Source organism: Anastrepha obliqua, chromosome 1, assembly GCF_027943255.1.
Source record: "Anastrepha obliqua isolate idAnaObli1 chromosome 1, idAnaObli1_1.0, whole genome shotgun sequence".
NCBI lineage: Eukaryota > Metazoa > Arthropoda > Insecta > Diptera > Tephritidae > Anastrepha > Anastrepha obliqua.
Window position 1 is genome coordinate 118,255,672 of NC_072892.1, and position 24,240 is coordinate 118,279,911.

The following is a 24,240-nucleotide window of genomic DNA, read 5'->3' on the forward strand; positions in this document are numbered from 1 at the left end:
CGGTACAGCATCGAATACTTTCAAAGTCGGAGCGTTTATTTCCATTCGGCCAACATAGCCGCTGGATTTTTATTCGCTGCGCTATGTCTACATATGTCGTCGTAAAGCTCATACAGCTCATTGTGCCATCGCCTGCGATACTCGCCGTCCCCAACGTTCAATGGTCGACTACTATTAGTTAGTTTAAGCCTGGCATGGCTCTCTATGACTTCTACCTATTGGGAAAATTGCATTTGGTCGTGAAAGGAAAACATTTTGCGTCAGTAGAGGGCATCCGAAAGGCTTGTACCGACATGCTGAAGGTCATTCCGGTCAATGATCTGAAACACTCTTTCGAAAAGCTTTTAGATCGCGCAAAACAGTGTATCGAAGCCAGAGGGAACTATTTTGAATAAATAAACTCGAAGCTATCAGAACAAAGCTCCTGTCGTTTCTATTTTAGCTCAGCCTTATTTATTTTGGACTTCACCTTGTATAATCAGTAGGTTAGGTTACGTTATAATGATAGTCGGTCTGTACAACCAACTCTTTTATACCTTACAGGGCCGTTGTGATACCACTGTGTGTCATGAAAACCTCATTCTTTTTTTTCTTGGTGGAACCATTTTGAGGTTCTTATGAAGCGCAGGATTGGTTCCATCGCCCCCAGACAGTTCCGTAAGAGAATTAAAAGAATATTTACATGGAAAACCTGCTCTGATTTTGGCAAAGGCTGGACAATTGCAAAGAAAGTAGTTAACTTTTTCTTCCTCTTCCCCATCTCTATAACTTCTATAATATTCATGGGAGAAAACTCCTAGTCTCAATGAGTAAGAAACTGGTGTATTCACCTATAATAAATAAATGAAATAAAAGTAATAGAACATGAACGCTTTTTAACCTCAACGCTGTGGCAAAAAAAAGTTTAGTGCTATGATTTTTTTCAGTGATCCTCCTTTAGCTATTCATCCTAATTAGGGATGAAGCTGTCTTGCGACAGCCAATCACAAGTCAACTACTGATAAACAGCAAGGCACATACACATATACAAACATTTCCTACGCCAACAAATACCTACGCACATATACATGCATCTGTATTTACTACTCATCAACATACGTTGATATCCGATTTTTTTTTTTTTTTAGCCAATTTTAATTTAACGTTGCAAGTAATTCGAAGCTTCCTCGATGGCTATTTAGCCAGTGTTGTATTTTTATTGTAGTGGCCCGAAGGTCTACAGCGCCACTTGTGAACTTGTGAGTATAGTGGTGGCATCGCTCGTAGGTGTGCCAGCTCGCCACCAGGTGACACCAATACTAAGGCTATGTGCGCTAACTGACCACTACATACTGGGTTCTAGGTTCTTTTGCGTGAAATTTTGCCTGAAGAATTTCTTTTATTGGCCACAGTAGGTACGCGCGAGTAGTGGAGGTAAAGACTCTCACTTATAGTGACAGGATACGAGCGGACCGCAAATAGTTAGTTTTATAGTAGTTTGAAAGCCGAAGTACTTAAGCGTGCCTGGTTATCAGCTCATTCAATTTTCAAAGCTCTAATAGCGCAGTTGATACGTTGCGGGCGGTTAGTGCAGCGGCTCATCTACAATCAAATAATGCTTCCGATTAATCAAAATCAAACGCCTTTGCCGCAACACCAACAACTTAGTAATAAGATTTCTACGACGACAGATGTGGTCACCAATGGTAAAACTCCACACAATCGTCCATCGTCGCCGCGTCAATTTTTTGAACGTCTTTACGGCCATCTCGAAACGAATGAAACTGCATCGAATGCTGATCGAAGTGCCAGTTCGACACAAAATTTAGTTTCAAGTGAAAGTGATAAAAATTGTGTCACCGATTTGAGTGCAACAGTTTGTGATACCACTTATCAAAGCGATGATGGCAGTCTCTCCTCGCCGGAAATATCCATCAACGATGAGAGGTGCGATTCTATGCGATTTGTGCATGCAGCAAAACAAGTGAATTAATTTTCTAAGCAAAATTTTTGAATATTCAAAATGGATTTCGTTATAATAAAAATTAAGCGATTGTGTGTTTAGTTAAATAAAGAATACATTTTTTTAGATCAACAAATGCCTGTTCGACGTATGATCCCTACGGAGCGCACGAATATAATAAAGCTTGCTATGACACAAGGACGGTAATGCCAAGCATTCCCTTTGGATTTCCTAGTGAACCGCACTTCACCGCCGGTTTTACGGCGTTCTGTAAGTAAATGCTTAAGTTTCCCAAATTTGTGGCCTTCAATTGTGAACTTTCAAATTTCAATCATTATTTCCATAATTTTTGTCATGGTAGTGCAAAATGTACACAAAAATTACGCTGAAATGGGAAAACATAGGAAAATAGATAGTTGCCGTAACTTTATAAAATTCCAAATTTCTAAGAAACATCAGAGATTTCTGAATTATTCTCAAGGAAATTTACCAAAACCAAAAATGCGTTAACAAATTTTTCGTATACTCGTACAAATTGGGTTTCAACGAATTTAATGGATGATGGTCAATCTCTGCGCTACTTTTACTATCGTAAGATATCGCCAAAAATAACATAAAATAAATTAAAGATATGTACATACACTCTATATACGAGATCGCGCAAAATTAATCATCCAATTTGGTTTTTAAATAACTTTTTTACTAAAAAGAAAAGTGAGTTTGAATGATGGAAAACTTTGTTTTGACCTTTACGCGCTCCAACGCTTGTCTGTTTGTATACTGCAACTGTCTAGTCCACAAATGTCAAATATGATACACGTACGGCGCCATTTGCAAAAATTATAACATCTTCCGATAGGGTGATTAATTTTGTGCCACCTTGTACAAGAACTTTAATTCAAAGTAAGTCCGCATTCACATCAGAAACTTTTTTCCCTTGTTCACTCCTCTCTCGGGAGCATAGGGCCTCGACAAGACTCAGTCTTGCGTTGGTTTCGTCAGTCTATTTTGATTTCTGACAGGGTAGGTGATTAGCTTGCCGCATCAGAAAATTGGATGGACCTTAGTACTGCCACAAAAAATTTCAAAACTTTATAATAGTATTTACCATTATGAGTTAACCTAATCGTCTTTTTACGCGGTCTTTTTGTACACGATTTTTTTTTTTTTTTTAAATTTTTTTGAGTATAGTTATAGCATCCGAATTTATGCTGCGAAAAAAAACTCGGATTAGCCGGTCTGCTGCTATCACCTTTAATAGATTCGTCTTGCTTTTCAGCTGTGATTACACTAATTTACAGCTAAGGAAAAACTCAATGTCCGCACTATCAGGTTCCCATGTAATATCAGTCGCCGAGCCCAAAAATCTCAGATTTTTGCTCTGTCACGTTTTCTGTCATATTCTGAGATATCGCTAAATACGGTTTCAGGTTAAAGAAAAAATGTAGATCTTGAAAATTTCGAATATCTGGAGAATTCGCTAGACGACCATAATTTTCCATTAATATTAAACATTTTCAAGATATAGACAAAGTTAAAAAATATATTTTGTTTTTTTTGCAAAAATATGAATATTTTCGATTAAAAAAATATATAATATTAGAAAACGAGTTTAAAATTTTTTTTTAACTTTTGCTGATACTCACACCTCTTCACATTTATATCCCATCCCAAGTGAGGAGAGCTATACTCAGGACAAGCAATGCTACCATTGTCTCAGGCGTTCATCAAATCGCAGAAAGATTGATATTCTTTATGAACTAACCCCGTAGATCTCAATGCCATGGAACGTGATGCTATCCATGTTCAGTTTTGTCAAACGCTTCAAGAGTGAACTAAGTAATAAGAAAGCTTGAGAAGGGTTATCTAAAACCTACAAGGTAAACCAGAAGATGATAGCATTGCATATGGACGGATCCCTTACCGAGGAAGCAACAGGGACAGATGTCTATGGACGGGGGAAAGATACTTGGAAGGGCTAGGCAAGAATTCAAATATTTTTTTTTTAACCTTGAACGCAACTTTAACAACAGAAGCATAGCTATCTTTACTGAGCCAGGCAGCAATAAAGACTCGTCACTTTTTTCCAGGTTACATCAAAACTGATGCTGAAATGTCTTGATAAACTAAATATCTTAGACCACAACAGCCAGGTGCGGTTCCTATGGGTTCCAGGTCTCAAATGAATTACTTAAACTTCAATTACTAGAATAGATGAATAGATGAAGCAACTGACGGAAATAAAAATATGTTGGCAGCACTGAAAAGCAGCCAAAAATTGCATTCGTTTGAGTATTAGTAATTGAATAATAGTATATTAATGAGTATTAGTAAGACCGGGTTCATACAGGCCAACTTTTGTTACCTCAACTCGTTTCTAATGATGCTCGAGTTCTGTCTGCACCCTTTGTGTTTTCGTTATTGGGCAATATCAGGAAAACTAAATAACAGGAAAAAATTATATGAATTTTTAGACTTAGCAGGTTCCTCTTCTGCAGGCATATGAAGGCTATACCCCGTCGGTAGTCTCAATTACTCCCACTGTATTTATAGGTGGTTCCACAGTAGACATCGGAAAAGTTACAGAAGTGTTATATTAACCTACTATCGTCTTGTCTTCGGTATGGTACTGTATTGAGTGTTTCACTCAAATGTCTGTGCTTATCGTCGGTTCGTCAGAAACGCCCGCCTTCTCTGTTGCTGCATCGCTTTGCGTTCCCAATCTATATGGCGAAGACGCGTTATGATCTTACCTGTGAACGTTTGGGCTGCCTCCCACTTACCGCTGGTTGCGCATATATCTCGTAAGAGAGTGCTGGAGGATAGCTCGTTCCTCTCTGAAGCGGTCCCAATAAAACATGATGTGTTCTGCGTTTTCGTCAGTATTCGGGCAGCTTGGACAGAAAGGACTGTCTGGCAACTTAAAATGGTGCAGGTATTCCTGAAAACACCCATGTCCGCTGAGCAACTGCGAAAGGAGATAGTCGGTGCCTCCATGTTTTCAATATGTTAATATGAGTGAAGTTAATATGAGCCGTCTTCAGTTCTGATATGTAACCATAGATCACATGACTGTTAGGCTGTTAGACACCATAGCGCCGATCACGGTGGGTTCTCGGTTCATTAGCGGTCTGGTGAAATGTTATCATGTTGACATATTTCGACCTGGCTGAACTCAAGATTCAATCTTGTATTAGAGTAATAGCACCCACACCAGGAACCATGCCGTTCCAAGTGCGATTTCGTCCACATAAATATTTATTTGCAACTGGCCGTGACTAGACGCGGGATCTAACTGAACCTTGACTCTTATGGATAGTATGAATGTGCACATTTTTTCTTACTCGATAATATTTTGCCTGACCGAGGACAAACCGAGAGCGAACCGTCATACGAGAGGTGCCTTTTATATGTCGGGATTTGGCAACCCTGGTGTTGCAATCTACCAACTGACAGCTGTATCGCAAAGTTTGACAATTTTTGGCTTTTACGTACTCAGAATGTTTTGAAATACCAGCGCTATTTGTGTTGTTTACAGTAACTTAAAAGATTCATCTCGGTCCAAAAATGGAATTAAATTATTATTTTTTACAACTTTCGACGTGGATTAACTCAGCAACATTGCATGGATGAACTTAATTCATTTTTTGGCGATGAAGCTCCATCAAGGACCAGAGGTTATCGATGGTATGGTGAATTCAATCGTGGTCGTAGTTCACTCCAAGACGAATTTCGTGAAGGTCGTACAAAATCAGTTGTTGTTCCGAAAACCATTGATGCTGCGCGCGAACTGATATTGCAAGATCGTCATGTGACCTATCGTGAGATTGAGACAATCTTAGGCATTAGTGGGACCAGCATACATTCAATATTGCATAAGCATTTGACTGTCAAAAAAATTTGTTCGCGGTGGATCCCACACAATTTGTCAATCGCTCAAAAAAAGGTTCGTGTCGATTGGTCGAAGGAAATGCTCAAAAAATACGATCGCGGGGCTTCAAAACACGTCTATGACATCGTGACAGGTGATGAATCATGGATTTACGCGTATGAGCCCGAAAGTAAACAGCAGTCGACTGTATGGGTGTTTCAAGATGAGCCAAATCCAACAAAAGTAGTTCGCGCACGAAGCACTTCCAAGCAAATGATCGCCTGTTTTTTCGGAAAAACTGGACATGTCGCAACCGTACCACTAGAACAACGCAGAACAGTAAATTCTGAGTGGTACACAACCATTTGTTTGCCAGTTGTCTTCCAAGAAATTAGGAAAACCAATCGCAAAAGACGGATCCCTCTTCAACAGAACAATGCGAGCTCTCACACATCGGCTCAAACAACTGCATTTTTGAGCACCCAAAACATCGAATTAATGGGTCATCCGCCGTATAGTCCTGACTTGGCACCGAATGACTTCTTTTTATTCCCGTACGTAAAAAACAAACTGAGAGGTCAACGTTTTTCGACACCTGAAGAAGCGGTTGCGGCATTCAGAATGCATGTTTTGGAGGTACCTCATTCAGAGTGGCAAAAGTGCTTCGACAATTGGTTCAAACGCATGCAAAAGTGTATAGATCTTCATGGAGAATATTTTGAAAAACAATAAAGTGATTTTCGATGATTAAAATTTGTTTTCGTTCTCTAATCCCGACATATAAAAGGCACCCCTCGTATGACAGATTGGCTCTTAAGTAGTCACAGCTTCACAATTTGATTTCGTCGGATGCAAAATACTTGTGGCCGAGTTGGCAAGTAAGTATCTTAAAACAAAAGAAGTTGAATCCAAAGGAACTTAAAAACAGAGAAATGGATATAGGCAGCGTTGACTTTCTGTCTAGTTTTAAATAATTTTTAGTACTTTTAAATGTCAGCAATTCTTTTTGCTATTTAAAATAGTAACGTTATAAAATATTAAAATTCACTCTCCTCCGAATTTTTTTCATAAAACGAGGAATTTCGTAATTTAGAGTTTTCAAGTTACCCTATGATCAGAAAGTGCCGCGAATGTTTAATTTAAACGAACCGGAGGCGTAGTGCACCATGAGTGCCTTCCATCGGGCCAGACAGTCAATAAAGAATATTAGAGATGCTGTACGTCGCAAACGGGCGGGAATGTGGGCAAACAATTCTTGGATTTTGCATGTTGATAACGCGCCATCGCACCGAGCCCAAATTGTGTTAGATTATTTCACCAAACACCAAGTAAATACCATCGTGCAAGCACCGTATTCACCTGATATGGTCTCGTGCGACTTCTTTTTGTTTCCCCAAGTTGAAGTTACCACGACTTCGTGGAAGGAGATTTCAGTCGATAGAGGAGATCGAAGAGAATGCGACGAAGGCCTACTGGGAGGGCATGGAGGAGGGTTAAACGTTGGCACATGTGTGTTGCTCCAGACGGGTCATATTTTGAAGGAGATAAAATAAATTTGCTTGAAATTTAACTCTATTTTGTTTTATTTAAACATTCCCGATACCTTCTGATTATAGGATATACACATAAAAATATACTGGGCATATCTTAAACTATTTTCAAAGCTTTTAGTCTACTAAAATTATTATTATATTATTTTTATTACTCATTTACAAGTCCAAATTTAGTATTGAAAACTTAAAATAAATTAAATAGAAATATATCAATAAAAAACAAATCGTTCATGTAATAATTCGTTATAACTATCACTTTGTACTTAATTCGCATAATACACATACACACCCATATGTACAGGATTCAATTAGACTATGACTACATTTGAGGGAGAAGTAAAAATTTAACAATGATCTTAAAATTTTACAATTTTTTTTACTTTTGCGGCTATGGATCTTTTTTCGAAGCAATCGTACTATTGTCACTGTCTTTCTTATATGCGATATTTCTCAACTCCAAACTTAAAAACATTTTCAGATTTGGATCAGTTATTTTACTCAATATTATTTGCCTTGCCTTTTCGTCGTTGCCTTCGAAAACTTTTGACAGAGTCTCTGCATATTCAATCCAAACACAATTTGCACAGCCAGACATGCAGCATGTTGTGGGTTCGGGCGGTATCTAACAGCAAACGAAATACTTTATTAATATTTTTTTTCAAAGCTTATTTAATTAGTTATCTACCTCAATATCACTCGATTTATTACTAAATATACGAAGCAGATTTTTTAGAAATGTTTTTGAGGGTTGTATTAAAAGACCTCGTGCGCAGGGCTGACAACAGGCAGGTCGCATTTCTGTGCGGAAAAATAAAAAAAATGGATCAAAATATTTGCACTAAATTTAAACAATTAAAATAAATATATGTAAATATGCAATAACTAAAAATCGTAATAAATTTTGAGGTGCTAATAGTGCGAAGTAATAGTATTAGAGCAAGAGGAGCGAGAGCAGTAGCGGTAGCTGGAGCACACATGAATAATTTCACAAATAGCGCTGCGGCCAACTCCAAATTCTTTGCTACTACTCCAATTGAATTTTTTTTTACTATTGCTCTGAGCTACTCGCAGTAACGAACCGTAACTTGGAGCGGTTCACCTGAATAAATTATTTTTTGCTTCCTTATTGTTGTTGGCGTTTATAGCTTTTTGGAAATAATTTCCGTTACATTATATGTATTAGCTATAATTATTTCACCTCAATAGAGGCACACAGTTTGCTTACGTTATTTGCACATTAAAGCTGTGAAAAGAGTCATTACGTTTGGTCGAAAACTTCTTAATTCTAATAAAGTGGGAAAGCAGAAAGATTTAACAGATCGCGAAAAAAGACAAATTGATGTTTTGACCTCAGAGAGACTTTCAAATAACCATGGATCTGTACGTGAAACAAGGTGCCTCCTATGGTAAGACCTACAAAGGCAGGACTGCGATAGCTTTAACAACGAAGGTAACCCGCAAAATCCTTAGGATTGCGTTCCGTCCTTTCAACCACCATTCGAAGGTCTATCCTAAAAGCGCTACATCTGAAACATAAACAATTACAAAAAAAAGCACATTTGAATAAACTTCGCAAGGAATGCCACCTCGATTTTCCAAGGGACCACATAGCTTGGAGCTCTGTTACAAAATACGGTCCCGGTGAATGGAAAAAAGTAGTATTTAGTGATAAAAAGAAATTCAATTGGATACAATTACTATTTCCCTGACTTCAGAAAGGAGGGCAGATACTTGGTTCGACATCACAGCCATGAAAGTGGTGTTATGATATGGGGAGCAATATCGGACTATGGCGTGTTAGAATTGAAAATTTGTAGACTGCAAAATGACGGGAAACAGCTATAAAGCTCAATTGGGATCGTCTTTTCCCCAAGATTCGTGAAACATTTGGATCAAGTGTGGTCAGAACTCGGATTACGTGCCAAAACCTTGAAACTTTACCATGGGCACCGTATTCAAGAGTTCTGAACATTAGTGAGAATATATGAGGACGGCTTGCTCGTACGGTATATGGACAAGCTTTATTAGAATAGGCAACAATTTGAGGACAAAAATGGTTAAATTCGAATCATTAAAACGGCCTGTTCTGAAATTTAATTAGGTTATCTGAAGAATTTGTACAAATCCATTCTTCGTCTAATTTATAAAAAAGGTGGCAGCACAAACTTTTAAGCTTTAATTAATAAATTTAAAAAAACCTATTTTTTCCTTGTTCACTCCTCTCGGGAGCATGGGACCCCGACAAGCCTCAGTCTTGCGTTGGTTTCGTTAATCTATATTTGTTATTATTTTTCCTGATTGGTTAGTGCCTCTATTAAAGTGAACCGGACTGCATTTTGCTTTTATACTTACTAGCTATGTGAGAAAAATTTTGTTTAAAAATATGAGAGGATTGCGATTTTGCGTTTCCAAACAAAAGTTAAGCTTCCGAATGAAATGTTAACCCATTACTCTCTTGTACAGTTTAATATAATACCCACGAAATAAAGTTTCCGCAAAGCCGGGTAGATTCTTTGCAGATTCCTGCGTTCACATTTTTTATATTTTTTTTTTATTCATCTTTATTAAAATTTTTAAGTCAAAATTTTTCCGAATTATGAGCCTTTGACTCAAAGGATGTAGCCTAGAGAAAAACACATTTTAGGTGTTTGCGGTACAGTACGCATTGGGTTGCGCCAAAAATTCAAAATAGAAGTATTAATACATTTTTCCCACCTTAGTCCTTTGATTATGTCGTTTTCAAGGTATTATTATTCATTTATTCTCTCACAAAACTCTAGAAGTATCAAGCGATTGACTACCGTTGGTAGGAAAAATAAAGGGGCTTTCAAAAGATTAGCCTAGATTTTGGGTTAAAATAAAATATGTAAAATTTTAGATTCCAAATTTTTATTCAAAATACGGCTACTAAAAATTAGATGTGACAAATCATCATCGTTTCCTTTATCTCTCATCGGAGCACGGGTTTTCGTTATTTCTGTAAAGTATGTGAGCTACCTGCCTACAGGCAAAATCCGCCAAATAGTCGCTTCATGAATACCTAATTGTTGAGAACGTCGCGATATGGATGTTGAAGGTTATGAGGCAAGACTTTGCACTACAGAATGTCCAATTTTTGGTTTGCTAGTTCTTTTTATTTATTATTCGCTACTGACATCCAGGCGACACTTTTAAAGAACCCTTTGGTTGGTTGGTTGGTTTAAGGGTGACCCCGCATCGGAGTGCCACATAGACCGCAAGTTGGGTCCGTTGTGTTGCCCTGGAGCTCATTATGTTACATGATTTCCCCACCTAACCGAGATTTTTATTGTGGATTTTGGTCAAAGATATTAATTCGTTTCGAGAATTTGATGAGAGATTCGATTTTCAGGTTCGAGAGTACTGAAAGATTGTCAATTGTTGGAGAGCCAAGAAGAGCGAGGCGACTTCTGGCTAGACCGGGACAACTGCACAGCAAATGTCTGCTCGATACTTCCTCATCTTCGTCCTCACAGTATCTGCACAGGTCGTTTTGAGGAACCCCGAGCCGACGTGCGTGAGTGCCCAACAGGCAGTGGCCGGTGATAAGAGATATTATATGCCTTAGTTCGTGTTTCGAAAGACTTATAAGGGTTTTTGTCTGTTTCAGATTGTAGGATGGCCAGATTTGTCTGGTCGTAACGCAAGTAGTTTCCACTCGCCACCTCCGATCAGCAATGCTGTGAAATTCTCGATCAATGAGTAATTTACATGTTGAGAGCGGAATGTGGATTGTGGGTAAGTTACTAACATTTGATTGCGCAGCTCCAGCTCTTGCGAGCTCATCAGCTTTGCAGTTACCTTCGAATCCACTGTGACCCGGTATCCAGATAACTTGGACAGAATTCTGAACACTTATCTCGTTAAGAGATAAGAGACAGGATCGAACCACATCTGAGTGGGTATAAGAGGAGCTGAGTGCTCGAACGGCCGCTTGACTGTCGGTGAAAAAGCGGATATCCTCTAGTGATATTCTATTTTCTAAGAGAGTTTTCGCAGCATACCAGATAGCGCATACTTCCGCTTGGAATACGCTACAGTAGTCGGGTAATCTAAATGATAGATTGATGTGAGGGGATTTGGAAAAGATTCCAAATCCCACTTTACCGTCTTGTTTTGAACCATCTGTATATATAATCAGTGGGCCATCGATTTCGGTTAGATTTGTCTTCCATTCTTCCCTAGTTGGGAGTGAACAGGAGAATAGCAAGGGTGGTGATGGAAGACTTACATGATAGTCTATGTCGGAAGAGATAACAGTGTTCCTGTTCAGTATGGCCGAATGGCCAAGATACTTATTCCATTTCGATATAGCATTCATGCGTGTCGCTGCTTTCGCTGCAATCGCTTTGCCAGCCAGATCGATAGGGAACAAGTGAAGCATCGTATTTAAAGCCTTAGTAGGTGTTGTACTTAAGCATCCTGTTATCAGGAGGCAGGCTGTTCTTTGAACTCGATCAATTGTGGCTACTCTGCACCGTTTTTCGAGTGCTGTCCACCATACAACCACACCGTAGAAGAGTATCGGTTTGATGATCGAGGTATATATCCAATAAATGATCCGAGGTGAAAAACCCCAGGTTTTGCCTATAGCTTTCTTACAAGTATAGAGAGCTATGAAAGCTTTTTTACATCTGTTTTCGATGTTCAATTTCCAACTCAACTTCCTATCTAGAATAACTCCTAGATATTTAGCTGAGTCAGATAGGAGTAATGATTCCCCTTTTAAAGTTATTGTTTGCAGTGGAGGAGATTGTTGTTTCCTATTGAAGAGAACAAGATCTGTCTTTGCTGGATTCGCATTTAGTCCGCATTCGGTGCACCATTTTGACAGAATATTGATTGAGCGTTGCATGAGCTCAGTGAGGGTATTCAGGTGTTTGCCTGACACGCAGAGAGCAATATCATCTGCATAGGCTACAACCTTGCAGCCTGCTTTTTCGAGATTTCGAAGCAAACTGTTTACAGCGAGATTCCAGAGAAGGGGTGAAAGTACTCCGCCTTGAGGGGTGCCTTTGACGGCGTACATTCTCATGCGGCTTAGCCCAAGCTCTGAAGTGATTATTCTATTTTGGAGCATTTGTTCGATCATCTTTCGGATGGAGTAATTAATACCCAATTTGGCAATTTCAGATAAAATAGCGTTGGGTTCAATATTATTAAAAGCACCTTCTATGTCCATAAATGCGACAAGAGAGTACTCCTTATTGTGAAGGGAAGTTTCCACTGTTTGCACCAGTGAATGAAGTGCCGTTTCAGTCGATTTCCCTTTAGTGTAGGCATGTTGTGCCTCAGAGATCAACTTAGTATCAAGTTGGGTTTTGATTTGCTCATCTAAGACTTTTTCAAAAGCCTTTAAGCAAAAAGAGGTTAGGCTAATGGGCCTGAAGTCGTTTGCTTTGCAGTGTGAAGGTTTCCCCGTTTTCGGAATGAATACTACCTTCGATTTCTTCCAAGTTGTCGGAAGGTAAGAGAGATTTAAACACTTGTTAAAGATCCTTGTTAACCAAGGCAGTAGAATTTCCAGTCCTTCTTGAAGTTCTGCTGGAATGATGTTGTCAGGACCTGGTGATTTAAATTTTTTAAAGCTTAGTATTGCTGTAGAGATACTATTAGAGCTGATTAGATCTGATCTATTCCCATAATTACTCTGAGGAGTGCTGGGAAGTGCAGGTAGGTTGGCAACACAGCCTGGAAAGTGAGATTCTAGAAGTATTCTAAGAGTGTGGTCAGTTGAAGTAGTCCAAGTTCCATCTTGAGTCATGATAAAACTGGGAGAGACTGGGTTTGATGCAAGAATCTTGCGTAGTCTGCTTACTTCTGAGGTGTTCTCTAATTCTTGAGTGTATGATCGCCAGGATGTGCGTTTTGCACTTCTGACAGCTTTCTTAAAGTCTTTGAGACATTGTCGATATTCTTCCCATTCGTCTGTAATTTTAGATTGGTTAAAGAGTTTCCGAGTTCGATTGCGAAGTTCTGAGATTTCTGGAGTCCACCAAAAAGGTTTATGCTTACCTCCTGTTTTTGTCAGGGGACAAGATTGTCGTGCTGCGCTTTGACACGTCTTCGTTATCATGTTGACAGCGTTTTCGATATCGTTTTTATTTGCCATTTCAAACTGCCTGATATCAGGAAGTCCATTGGCAAGATGTTCTTTATATTTGATCCAATTCATACGTTTTTTGTTAAGGTACTTCATGGGTTTTGCCGTTTCGGCTTTTAAGGTGAATGTTATATATTGGTGGTCGGAAAAAGAGTGCTGTTTATCAACGCTCCAGTCCTGCACCAGTTGTGTACATGATTCGCTAGCAAGAGTAATATCGAGTACCTCTCTTCTAGACGAGTTAAGAAACGTAGGGACATCACCTCTATTACATATATCAAGCTTATTCGCTAGAATATAATCAAAAAGTTGCTCACCTCGTGTGTTGTTGTTTGTACTGCCCCAAACAATGTGATGTGCATTAGCGTCTGCTCCAATGATGATGCGTTTCTGGTTCAGATGCGCCGTATTGACGAGCCTCCTCACTGCTTCAGGAGGAGGCGCCTCCGCTGCGTCGTAAGGCATGTAAGCCGCCACAATCCAAATCGGGCCGTGGACTGCTTCAACCTCTATGGCAGTGGTGTCAGCATTGCTAAAGGGAAGAAGAAAAGCATTAATATGTTTTCGAATGAGAATACAAGAGCGCGATCTGACGTTAGCCTCACCTTGAAACAAGGTGTAGTGCCTATCTTTCAGGCCGCATATCTTGTTGTTTGATATCCAAGGTTCTTGGATGAGAATGATGTCTTCTCTGAGGTCAGAGAGACGAAGAATGAGGGCTGCCGAGGCAGCCTTAGAGTGGTGCAGATTAATCTGCAGCACTTTTAGACGGGCATTTGATGACTGTGGCGTTCGCGTCATCACCGCTATCTAAGAGACTATCCTCGTCCTCGAGTTGAATGTTGAATAAGTTTCCCACAAGTTCGCTGTTTGATTCCGAATCGGACTCAATCGTCGAAACTTGTGAGAGAGGCTTATCGACATCCATCTCGGGGGCCGCCGTACTCTCTTCGCTGGGTGCGAGGAGATTTTTCGGCTGATAGGTCCAAATGGTAATGGTAGTGAACCCGAATGCCACAATCCCCTTGCGGTCGTCCAGTGCTTGAACGCTTTCCTGGTCCAGGAGCAGCGTGACATGTCTGGAGTTTCCTGAAGGCTCTTCCACCTTAACTACCCTCCAGTTTTCGGTGGGTAGGTTCGGGTTTCCGATCTTCAGTAGCTCCAGGATGGTTTCCGGATCGGATGGCTCTACAGGAATTCTTGCTCTGCCGCGGGGTTTGTTGGGGATATCGCTCTTTTTGATAAGTTGGAGATTCGCTCCGGGCCATACCTCGCCGAGTCGGTCGAGGGCCTTGCCATACAGGCTGACCGAACGTTGATCCGAGCACGCGATCAACTTGACCCTTGCCTGGAACCATCCCGCGTCAGAGCAGAAAGGAAGGGGCCCTGGGTTCTGCTTCAGAACGTCCAGGTATCCCAACTGGAGTTTTCTCTCCACAATCTTCCAGTTTGATGGAGAGATGAAAAAAGAACCCTTTACTACTGAAAAATATTCCTGCAAAATATTATAGCAAAATGAGACAAATTAAATAGTTTTTCAAGTAAGTTTTTCTACAATATTTTTTCTTTTTATTTTTTTTTTTTATTTAAAATTATTATTTTTTTTTACTCAAATTAAATTTGTTTTATTTAAAATTATTATTTTTTCTTTATTTCTTATTTATAATTAAACTGTTTATTTAAACTTCTTTTTTATTTTTAATAAATTTTACAAAAAATTTTTTTTTTAATTTAATTGTATTTTTTTTATAAACTTTGTTTCATTTCATTTAATATAATTTTTTTCCTTTCATTTTTTTTAATATTTTTTTTTATTTCATTTTCATTTTGTTCATAAAACTGTTTATTTAAACTTCTTTTTTATTTTTAATAAATTTTCCAATTTTTTTTTTTTTTATTTAATTTTATTTTTTTTTTATAAACTTTGTTTCATTTCATTTAATATAATTTTTTTCATTTCATTTTTTTTAGTATAACATTTTTTCTACATTATATATATATATTTTATTAAATTTGTTTTATTTAAAATAATTTTTTTTATTTCAAATAATTTTTTTTATTTAAAATATTTTTTTTTATTTAAACTATTTCAAATTATTTTTTTTTACTAACTTTTTTTCATTTCATTTAATATTTTTTTTATTTAATTTTTTTACTACCATTTTTTCATTTCTTTTTATTTTGTTTATAAAACTTTTTCTTAATATTTTTTTTATTTAATTTTTTTACTACCATTTTTTCATTTCTTTTTATTTTGTTTATAAAACTTTTTCATTTCATTTTTTTTTTACTACGACATTTTTCTATTTTTTTTTCTTCATATATACTTTTTTTAATAAAATTTGTTTTATTTAAAATAATTTTTTTTTATTTTATAACTTTTTACTATAATTTTTTTCATTTATTTTTATTAAAGTTTTTTCTCAGTTCATTTTCTACTGTATTTTTTAAAATTAATTTTGTTTAATAAAAAATAAATAATTAAAAAAAAATTTTTTTATTTAAAATACATATAAACATATAGTTCAGCAAGATTTAGGCAATCTATTCGCTTGAAGTGTCTAAACTAAGCTGTCTTTTAATATAAAGAAATGTTTTATGTCACCTTTTCAAAATCTCTGAATGTTATTGCATCCTCTTACACTCTATCAAATGTTGTTCTTTCTAAAGTTAAAGAGTTTTCGAATCTAGGCGTGAAATTAGACTCTGCTTTTACATTCGCAAATCATGATATTCAGATATTGACGCAGGCTTATGCTAATTTAGCCTTTCAAAAGCGCCATGCGAGGGATTTTAAAGACCACTATACTAAAAAAAATTGTATATAACTCCCTAGTTCGTTCTAAGCTCGAATATGCAGTGCACGCTAATAAATGTCTCTCTCTTGCCAACAGACGCACCCTTACCCTTCAGCCTTTGATGTTTGTGGTTCTGTTGATTGCTTCGAAGTTCTTGAACATATTGGTTTTAATTTTCCCCTCAAAACTTTACGATTTTACTATCCATTTAACGTCAAAACAGTTAAATCGAACTGCTACAACTTTGCTCCTATTACGAGGACTGTTAGTGCAACGAAAAGTTGTGTACATTAAATTATAAAAGTCGGTTTTTATATATTTTACAATTAGTTGTTGCCTCCTTCATTTTCAAAATCCTATAATTTTCTGCTTAGAATTTCTTGTTTTTTTTAGCAAGTTCAAGTTTAAAGGCAACTTATTGCAGGATATTTCCATAACCAATCTTCTTCAATAGTTTTCGAATCCTTTGAAAAATATCTTTCATATAAAATCCGGAAGTCATGGAAGCAATAGTCTGCACAAGATTGTAGTGCGAATGATGGTGATGTAAAGTTTGGCAGTTATTCTTCGAGGTTGAACAAGTTTCAAGGTTGCTAGAATTCAGTACTGTCTTTCAAGCTTTTGGAATTTAATCTATTTCGGCGATAAATAAAAGGTGCCGCGAATATGTGTGAACAGTTTTTCTTTTTATTGGAAAGAGTAAGTTTTGCCGTTAAACATGCATTATATAAATACATATATAATTGGCGCGTACACCTTTTTTTTGATATCTTGATGTTGTTTCACAGGTGGAGGGACCTACAGTTTTAAGCCGACTCCGAAAGCAAATGGTTTTTTTTTATGAGGAGTTTTTTCATGGCAGAAATACACTCGGAGGTTTGCCATTGCCTGCCGAGCGGCGGAAAAAATGTTTTCTTAATTTTGGTGTTTCAACGAGATTCGAATATACGTGCTCTCTTGATATGCATTACAAAATCATTTAAATACTTCCGGGCCTCTCAGCGCCTACCAGCCCACTCTGTCGACCACGTTTTTCATGACATTTTCGAGAGTTTTCTGCATTCATTCCACCTATGGTAACTTAGATTTTAAGTTGAAAGTAACTTTCATATAAACTTTGACAGTTATTTTTCGAGGCTGGAAAATTGTCGAGGCTATTGGGATTTTCGAGGTTTTCTCAAGTTTAAGTTAACACCTCTTTTATGTTTTATGAGTAACTTTTACCTTTTCACTCATCACTATTTTCACGGTCTCTTTGTTGTATGATGCTTTTCAGTTCTACTTTCAAGAAACTTCTTAACACCGGATCTGAAACTCTATTCAAGATAATTTCTCTTGCACTCTCATCATAACCATTCATCACATCCGCAATTTTGTACGCATATTCGACCCAAACGCAGCTCGTACAGCCAGCCAGACAACATTGCTTTGGTGTAGGTGGTAACTGTAAATAGCTCAGCTGAAAAGTTTGTCTTCTCAAAACAATAGCAAACAGCAATTAACCCACCTTAATGTCTTCTGGTTTCTGTGTGAGTAGTCGCGTCTGATGATTAATCAACTTTTTTGGCAACGCTTTCAGCCATACAGGTTTTGTGAGAGTTCCTCGAAAGACCGGATACATTTCTAGGCAAATAAGGAAATATGTATATTATAACAAAAACGGTTATAAAGAGAAAGCGATCATTTGCAAATCAGTAAATGTGTCTTTATGAATATGCAAAATTTTCTCACAAACAATTTTGCACAGGTGTGATATGAGCACACAAAAAAATTGTTAACTTCTCTAAGAAAAAAATTATATTAAAAAATATAATAGTAATCAGATAAAAAAGCTATGGGCAAAAATTTGTTACGAGGATATGCACACGTGTGTATGTGTGTGTAAAACAAATATCAGCACTTGCCTAAAAAATACGAGTATATCAAATTTCACAACAAACTGGTTAAATGTGAATGGGGGCGCAAAGTAGAGGAAAAAATCGGAAAAGGATTACAAAAAAATGTGGCTAAATATTTAAGCCAATGCATGCGGTTTTTTCTCTTACGCTTTGCGGTAAAACCGGTTAGTAGCGAGACTTTTTTCCGACATGTTTGTATGCACACACATACATCCATACATATATACGCGTGTAAGTGTAGTAAGCAGGTATTTGCGCCTACACCGCTGCAATGATTACCGCCAATGTTAGAAGGATTCGAAAAAAAGCAAAACTAAGAACGGATTAAAAACTCATTACACACAAAAACAAAATTAAAACATTGTAACTGATATGAAAAGGAAACCTAAAAAACACATCCAGGATTTGCAGCAAACACGCTGACTGTGCGCTGGGAAGCAGATCAAATTACGAAAAAAAAACAAGAACGCAAACTTGGCGCACCTTAAAAAAAACAGCGCAAACATAATGTGAATGAATAGTGTAATTGGGCGTTAATAGTTTTTTTCAGTCAGAGTATTTAAGTGTGGCAAAAACTTTACATATTGTCAACTACTTTTGTGATTCACCAATGCTGCTCTACAAGGAATTATAATAAAATTATACTCCGCCATATTTATATTCCACTAAAATTATGCTTAAATCTTTTTTACAAAACGCTTCAATGTATGAGTAGGATTTTTAATAGCAAGGAGTGTAGAAATTGTAATAATGCACAGGCGACGTAGACAATGAATTCGACAGCCCAGCTGCTTGTATTGTGTGAAAATTCCCGGATCAGGAGCGGCGGCAAAGCATGATCAGGCAACCAAAGGGAGAAAAAGCAAGCATTAAAAATACTTATTGTGAAAATATTCCGTGCGCAGCAAAACTAATGCGACGCACTTGTGCCTGCGACGAGGCAGGGGGAGGCGTTGGCGGCTGGCATGCTCGACTGGTTGAATAAGGGCTTAATTAGTTGTTTCATGATTCTCATTGGGCTGCACGCACAACGCGCAAAACAATCATTTACGACCAATAGACAACCGCAATACAAACACACAAATTCTATCGAAGGATGTTGCTGCTGCCGGAAAACATTAAATCATTTTTTAAATATGTTTTGATTACGTGAAAGAGAGATTAATTTCCATTTGATATCTTCATTGTGGACATCCTGTAGTCGGTGCGTGTACTTTCCATAACTAAGCAACAACAACAAAATATTCAAATAAATAAAAAGCAGGGTGGTTCACAAGTGTAGCGAAATAATTCACATAGCAAAATATACACATACATACACACACACAGCTGTATTATTGTGCATATGCCGATTATTTTTTCATTGTTACTTAATATCAGTTACACATGTAATGTGAATATTTGTGTACACAAGCAAGTGTTATAAGTTGAGCTTAACTTTTTTATTTCAATTTGTTGTTTGAATGATTACTTTGCTTTCGGAAGAATAAAAATGTTTTTTTTTCTTTTTTATATTTCCTTTTGCTGCAGTGGCTCGACGTAGACGGAAGGAAGGTCGCCAACGCCGTCAACGCACCACTTTTAGCACCGAGCAGACTTTGCGGCTGGAAGTGGAGTTTCATCGAAACGAATACATTTCGCGGAATCGTCGATTTGAATTGGCTGAAACGTTGCGCCTTACCGAGACGCAGATAAAAATTTGGTTTCAAAATCGGCGTGCGAAGGATAAACGGATTGAGAAGGCTCAAATTGATCAGCAGTATAGGTAAGTGGGGCAACTATTGCTCCTGGTATTTTTTTTTATTTAATAGCAGTAAATAAACAACAATAAGTTATTGTTCAAATAGAGTTACTTTATATCTATATTAGTTTGGAGAAAAAGAAGTTCATTATTTTCTCGGTAGATGGCTGTCAAAATGTCGATATCTCGTAAACTATCGATCAAACAAATTTAAGTTTATGCTTGTTATCGAGGTGACTCTAAAAACATTAGTTTGCTGTTTTTTGTTTGCTCCATTCAGTAATGAGTTACAGGGTGTTAATAATGAAAGTCAGCAAAAAGAAAATTCGGTACATTTTACGGGCAAATGCAAGCCAGGCCGCTGAAATTGTGACTGGTTGTTATAGTTTTTACAGCTAATTACGTCCAATTTTGGTTTTGTCGATCCCGTTCAGGCATTTTTGACATTAAATATGTACCTCGCCCAGGCAGGCCCATCCCCGAAAATGTCGATAAATTCACAGAAATAATCGAAGTTGATCGGCATCTTAGTACTCGTAGCAATGCCCAGGAGCTATAGATCGAGCATAAAATAGTTTTAAACCATTTGCACAAAGCTGGATTAAAAAAGAAGATCGTTGTTTGGCTGTCACACCAATTAACACCAAAAAACATGATGGATTAAATTTCTATATGCGAAACTTTGGCCAAACGGAATGAAATCGACCCATTTCTTAAACGGGTGGTGACTGGGGATGACAAATGGGTTACATACGACAATATTGTGCGAAAACGATCGTGGGCAAAATGTGATGAGTAGTTCAAACTGTGGCCAAACCAGGACTAACGGCCAGAAAGATTCTACTGTGTATTTGGTGGGACTTGAAATGAATAATTTATTATGAGTTGCTTCCGTATGGCCAAACACTAAATTCAGATCTCTACTATCAACAACTGCACCGTTTAAAGGTAGCAATTTACCAGAAAAGGCCAGTATTGGCCAAGAGAAGAGATGTTGTGTTCCATCAAGACTACGCAAGGCCACACTCGTCTGTAGTGACTCGCCAAAAACTCCGGGAGCTTGGTTGAGAAGTTTTAGTACATCCACCATATAGTCCGAACCTGGCACCAAGCGATTACCACCTTTTTCTCTCAATGCAAAACTTCCTGAGTGATAAGAAATTGGTATCAAAAAAAGATTGTGAAAATCGATTACTAGAGTTGTTCGCCAATAAGTACCAATACTTCTATGAGAGAGGCATTATGAAGCTACCTTTAATATGGCAACAAATTATACAACAAAACGGTCCATATCTAATCCAAATCTAACAATCCGAAACATCTTAAATAAAGCTTTGAATTTGACGCTAAAATAATGAATTTCTTTTTCTCCAAACTAATATTATTTCGTTGTTGTCTGAACCAAGGCTGATTGATTACCAGTTTTGACCATCTGAAGCAAAAATGTGAGAATAATTTCAGCTTCCACGTCACCGCCACGTCAGCCAATCAGTTGATTCCTTCAAAAACGCTGAGGGCCGATTAATGTTGGCCACACCACTAAATTCTGTACATAGTGACAAAATTCGTTAGAAATAGACATATCAGCCGAGTTTGGTTTAAAATTTTTTTTTAATTTTCAATGTTATCGTTCTTGGCTACAAATTGTAAACCGGCGAAAGGTCAGAAATTCACAAAGACCAGATTCCAAAAAACAAAAGAAAATTTGTTTGTTTGCAAAAAGTTCAATCGTATGCTTTCGGATCATATGTTTTGCTGATGAAATATTTTTCCAGCACGCAATTAACTTCTCTCTTGCGTCGAACTTCCACTTTGCTCTCTCAATATTTGAGTTATGGATAATTTTTTGATGTTAACGCGCATCTACTTGCAAAAATTAGGAATGACTGTTACAAGATTTTGTGTTAGCGAATACATCTATTTATTTTTAAGGGATCCGCACAAAATGTAGTCTAGTAATGGAGGCAAATCTGACAGCTTTTAGGCGGCCAATGAAAATCTTTACTTTGGATGAGTATTCGATTTCCCTTTTTCGATTTTAATATTTCCTAACTTTGTAAAACTAACCATACACTAAATTTCTGACACATCATTGATCGTATTTCGACTATCACGATAAAAAAAACTGTTCGTCCAAATTTCAAACGCTAGATTGACCACCTCCTACGTTCATTTTGTATTCCACCATTCTGAGTGCTCTTTAGTCTCTCACACAATACGCTGGATAAAACCTGATATATGTATATGTTATGCTCGCTAAGATAATTCGTAATACAAGTAAAGTCCAAAATAAACAAGACTGGCGTCATATAAATGTTTTTGATGGCGCCACCTTTTTAATGAGTTAATGCGCTGAAGCTACATCCCTAGCTGACTGAAAGTGAAAGCTTGGTGACATTCGGTTCAGTAGAAGCGAAGTTATTGCGTCTAAAGTGTCAGATTGTTTGTGTCATCAGTACAAAAATTATTTTCAAATAAAGAGCTAATATCAAATTTGGTTTTAAAATCGGTAAAAGGTTTACCGAAACATTTGAATTGGTGAAATTTGAGTTTATGGCGATGATTGTCTTATCTCGGGACAGAGTTTATGAGTGCTTTATACGTTTCAGAGATTGTTGTGAGGATATAAACGTTGGGTTTAAGAAACGTTTCATTCCGCACAAATTATCTGAGGACGAAAAATTGCTCAGAATTCAACATTTGAAAGACCTCATTAAAGGGGAGAGGAGAAAAAGATGAAAACTTCCCTTACAGCATTGTAACTGGTGATGAAACGTGGTGTTTTCAACATGAACCTAAAACTAAGCGTCAAAGTGCCGAATGGAAGACCCCAGTCGAGCTCAAAGTTCGCGTTTGGAGAAGTCAAAAATCTAATCGATGCTCATTTGTTTTTACGATTCAAGGGAATTTTTCACAAGGAGTTCAGGCCAATGGGCCAAACCGGCAATGCAATTTTTTATCTAGGCATTTTAAAGCGTTTGTTGCATCGCATTCGTCGAGTTTGCTCTGAATACCGCGAAGGAGGAAGCTGGCGCTTATTGCATGATAATGCACCATCTCATCGATTCACTCTTGTGACTGATTTTTTTAGTAGAAATCGTTTTTGAGCCATCAATCACTCACCGTATTCGCCTGATATGGCTCCCTGTGACTTGTACCTATTCGGAAAATTGCATTTGGCCATGAAAGGAAAACGTTTTGCGTCAGTAGATGGCATCCTTGTACCGACATCCTAAAAGACATTCCGGTCAATGACCTGAAACACTCTTTCGAAAAGCATTTAGATCGCGCAAAACAGTGTATCCAGGCCAGAGGGGACTATTTTGAATAAATAAACTCGAAGCTATCAGAACAAAGCTCCTGTCGTTTCTACTTTAGCTCAGTCTATTGTAGGCTCCTCCTCTGGACTGGAAAAAACACACTGAAATTCATATCCGCATAGGTTGCACCTTACCAATTTCTCGCGGACATCAAATTCAATTCTATTTGAAAAGCAGAAGCCGGTGTTGGAATAAAAAATATTGCGGTATATCGGTCCCTCTTCCACTGACAGTAAATTTTTTTTTCAGTTACGAGTATTCCTTGAAGCATAAAATAAACGGAAGTAAAAACTGTCATCTTTAAAATTATTGTTTACAATAAAATTAACACGAAATTAATTTTACGACATTTATGCGCACACTTAAGACTAATTAGCCCTAAGCAGACAATTCTATTTTATAAATATACACGCACATACATATTTGTTATAAACAACATAGCAAACGAACGTCCATTTTTCTAACCCTCTTTATTTCATTTTTTTCTTCTTGATTATTTTACATTTCAGAAACTTTGTCGTGGCCAATGGTTTCATGACCACAATAATGGGACACACAGCAAGCTATCCACCTCCCATGCCAATGATAACAAATATTCACCAGAGTTTTTACCAACAACACGGCCACAGCGGCAATAACGTTTTACAACCAACAACAACTAGACCGCCACCACCACCACCAGCGCTACAATCAACGAGTCAGCAGCAAACACGCAACTCGATAACACCGCATACAGTTACACCTTCGCTGCATGGCACTAGCAATAACAATGTCAGTGTAACTACCCAGTCATTTAACACCAATTTCCATCCACAAGCAACGACACATTCCGAGATGCAGCCACAGTCGCGCACGCCGCTGCTCACCACAAATCATCATGAACGCATTGATGTCCATTACGGCAGTTTAAATGAGCGCACTTTTTACAAACACACACACGGGAACGCTGAAGGTAGCGGCTTGAATTCGCTCATCGATTCGTGTTAGCCAATTGTG

At 37.6% G+C, this 24,240-nt stretch overlaps 1 protein-coding gene across 1 annotated transcript; it reads left to right on the plus strand.

Annotated features, from left to right (window-relative positions):
- The first annotated feature begins 1,594 nt into the window (after positions 1 to 1,594).
- On the plus strand, positions 1,595 to 24,240 carry LOC129236916 (homeobox protein rough). The gene is made up of 4 exons (XM_054871220.1): positions 1,595 to 1,926; positions 2,070 to 2,212; positions 19,714 to 19,948; positions 23,754 to 24,240. Exons 1-4 carry the CDS (start codon positions 1,595 to 1,597, stop codon positions 24,229 to 24,231), a joined length of 1,188 nt encoding a protein of 395 aa, XP_054727195.1. The 3' UTR covers positions 24,232 to 24,240.

Coding starts and splice junctions, on each gene's coding strand:
- LOC129236916 (XM_054871220.1), top strand. CDS start 1,595: ATGCTTCCGATTAATCAAAATCAAACGCCTTTGCCGCAACACCAACAA. Junction 1,927..2,069: donor ATATCCATCAACGATGAGAG/GTGCGATTCTAT, acceptor ACATTTTTTTAG/ATCAACAAATGCCTGTTCGA. Junction 19,949..23,753: donor CAAATTGATCAGCAGTATAG/GTAAGTGGGGCA, acceptor TTTACATTTCAG/AAACTTTGTCGTGGCCAATG.